This window comes from Procambarus clarkii, chromosome 2 (assembly GCF_040958095.1).
Source record: "Procambarus clarkii isolate CNS0578487 chromosome 2, FALCON_Pclarkii_2.0, whole genome shotgun sequence".
NCBI classification, from domain to species: Eukaryota; Metazoa; Arthropoda; class Malacostraca; order Decapoda; family Cambaridae; genus Procambarus; species Procambarus clarkii.
The window spans coordinates 13,473,077-13,475,999 of NC_091151.1; the positions used below are offsets into that span (position 1 = coordinate 13,473,077).

The 2,923-nt window shown below is 48.4% G+C and overlaps 1 protein-coding gene across 1 annotated transcript; it reads left to right on the forward strand.

Annotated features, from left to right (window-relative positions):
- The first annotated feature begins 262 nt into the window (after positions 1 to 262).
- On the forward strand, positions 263 to 2,265 carry LOC138365773 (sericin-1-like). The gene is made up of 2 exons (XM_069326230.1): positions 263 to 405; positions 1,800 to 2,265. Exons 1-2 carry the CDS (start codon positions 263 to 265, stop codon positions 2,263 to 2,265), a joined length of 609 nt encoding a protein of 202 aa, XP_069182331.1.
- The last annotated feature ends 658 nt before the right edge of the window (positions 2,266 to 2,923 follow it).

Below are 2,923 nucleotides of genomic sequence, written 5' to 3' on the forward strand. Positions count from 1 at the left end.
GGCAAAACAACCAACAGGTGATATGGGATAGTCGCGGAAATTTATTAAAACCTGTACAAAATTTAAATATTTTAGATATAATTAAAACTCTAGCCTTTACTAAGGGACAATTTAGGGCAACTGACAAGGAGGATGTAAGGGTTTTACTGAGGATGGCTGGCATAGACCCAACCCTCATACGTAATTATCGCGCCAGATCACAGTTAAAAGGGGGGAGGGGTATCCATAGGAGACCCCATTGGGAGCCGTATTGAAGACCTATATGAAGGCCATCTTAAAGACCACCATATTCAGTTGCATATCCACCATGGAGCAAGCTTCTAGACCCACTCCACCTCCAGCTACACCTGCAGAAGACAAATCTCCCTTATTAAAGAAGTTGGTTGCTACTCAGCGGTACTACAAGTATGTCGAACACATATGTAGATTGATATATGCATTGTGGGATTGTTATGACCGTCTTGTGTTGAGTGCCCCTCCAGAACGGGTTTTTAAGTAATTTGGAGAAACGGTGAATCGTTATGAAGAATATTCATCCCAGGAAATCCAGACAGAGATATGGCAAATGGAAAAATTAACCTTCCAACATCGAGTTCAGATTACAGCCTTCGAGACTGGGCGGAGTGTCTATGGGCTTTTAAGGTGAGGAAGGCGGCCTCTACCCCACACCCCTACATTCCTCTCCCTCCAGGTGGGGACACAGGTGTATTTAAAGGCCCCCTCCATCGCTCCAGGTCACTATAGTTGACGTCGACTTGCTCCTCTCAGCCGCCCTCCGCCATGGCTTTATCAACCATTAAGTCAATAGACAACGACATCACCGGCACCCACGCCTTTGGGGTCGGTGATGTTATCGTCTACGACTTACCCGCCGCCGTTGTGCGTCCCTATGGGCTGGCGAGCGTGATATGGAAAACATATAAATACGCCCGTGTGGAACGTGAATGTCTGACTAATGTCAACAGGGCCACAATACGTTATCGGTCTACCCCAGGGGACATTGAAGTGAAAATAGCTCCCCTACCCTCCGACGGACAAGACATTGTCGAAGAGCCAGTGTTGTTCTTCCGCCCCACCATAGTGGCGCTAATTTCTGCTTTCGGTGCAGGAGCACCCTTCGAGTCCAACCCTATAGCTCAGGAGCAAGTGCAGTCTTCCGCCGACATCCACTACATCACCAATGTCACCCTGGATACTGCCAAAAACCGCTTGTTTTGGCTCAAAACCGCCTTAACAAAGGTTGGCAATCTTATGGTAAGAACCCCAACCATGTTTCGGTTGGTGGTGCCCCATGGACTAGGGGCTTCCCATGGTGGCGTGGACAACTGGCACAAGGACGTCGGACCCATGCTCATTTCTCTTAATAACGAGTTAACCAAGCATAACAAGGAGCTGGTAATCCTCAAACGTCCCACTACTGTTACCCCATCAAAGGTACCCCTCCCGATTGATGATCCCAGGGGAGAGGGTGATAGTTTTACTATCACCCTAGACGCAGTGGAGGGGGAGGGTGCCACCACCCCAGGAAGCTCTTCTCGTTCTACACCACCAGCACCACCAGCTACCCCCAGGAAGAAGAGACATCTACAAGAGTACTCATCCAGCTCCACCTCCACCGCCGCTCCACCTCCACCCTCAACATCTACCACAGCCAAACGACGGATCGAAACCACTATTGACTTCGACCCCCACTCAAATCATCGTATTGACACCATCCTCGATGGAGAGTCACAGGAAATATTCCTGTTATCCTCCCCACCGAAAAAACAACGAAAGCTGTAACCATCCCCCCACAAAAGAAGAGGTGGCAGCACCACCACCGACAGTAACAGCAGCAGCAGCGACGACAGCAGCAGTACCACCATCTACAGCAGCTTCGGCGGTGGTGACAGCGGTGGTAGCAGCAGCAACCGTAGCAGCAGCAGCACCGCCAACGACAGTGGCAGTGGTGTCAGCGGTACCAACAGCTCCAGCGGCGGTAGCAGCAGCAGCAGCAGCAGCAGCAGTACCATCAACGCTGGCAGCGGTGTCAGCGGTAACCACAGCTCCAGCAGCAGTGACGGTAGCGGCAGCAGTACCACCAACTACAGCGGCAGCAGTACCACCAACTACAGCGGCTCCAGCGGTGGCAGCAGCAGCAGCAGCAGCAGTACCATCAACGGTGGCAGTGGTGTCAGCGGTACCAACAGCTCCAGCAGCGGCAGCAGCGGTGACAGCAGCACCAACAGCTGCTGTTCTTTATATGTAATTTGTTATGGGGAATAATCCCCCTGTTGTAATTCTTTTAAAAAGTAATATTTCCTTTGTAGATTAATAAAATAAAATATAAGTAATAATGTTTTATTCCCACCCCCCAATCAGTACATAACTGAACAATGGCCGAGGAACATTACATACACCTTACTAGTCTCGACCAAGAAGATATATACAACAACACAAGTTCAGCATTTACAAACACCATCCCCACACTACATTTAAACTCTTCCATTAAACATGAAGTGGCCTTAGTCAACATACTCCTACCCAGACGAATTAACGCCATCATCAAGGATGAAGGGGAGTCTGGCATAGACGTCTATGCTACTTTTAAACGAGGAACTCTTTCTAAAAGCCCAGAACATCTTATTTACACCTTCCTCCCCAAAACCAACATATTATCCAGAAACATCACATTCATCACGGGTGAGTTTAGCCGGCAAATAATCACCGACATGAAACTAAGTTTCAGAGGTGATTTCAAAATATACTTCTCAGAAAGAGAACCAATCCTCACCTATGATCAATCCTTAGAGCGAGTATTACTAGCCTCCACTCTTAACAATGAAGGCACTGGTTCGTTATATTCTCTCAGCCTTCAATTTAAACACAGAATAGCTAATGTACTTGGTTTTGACAGCAGTCGCAAATACACCATTTATCGGGC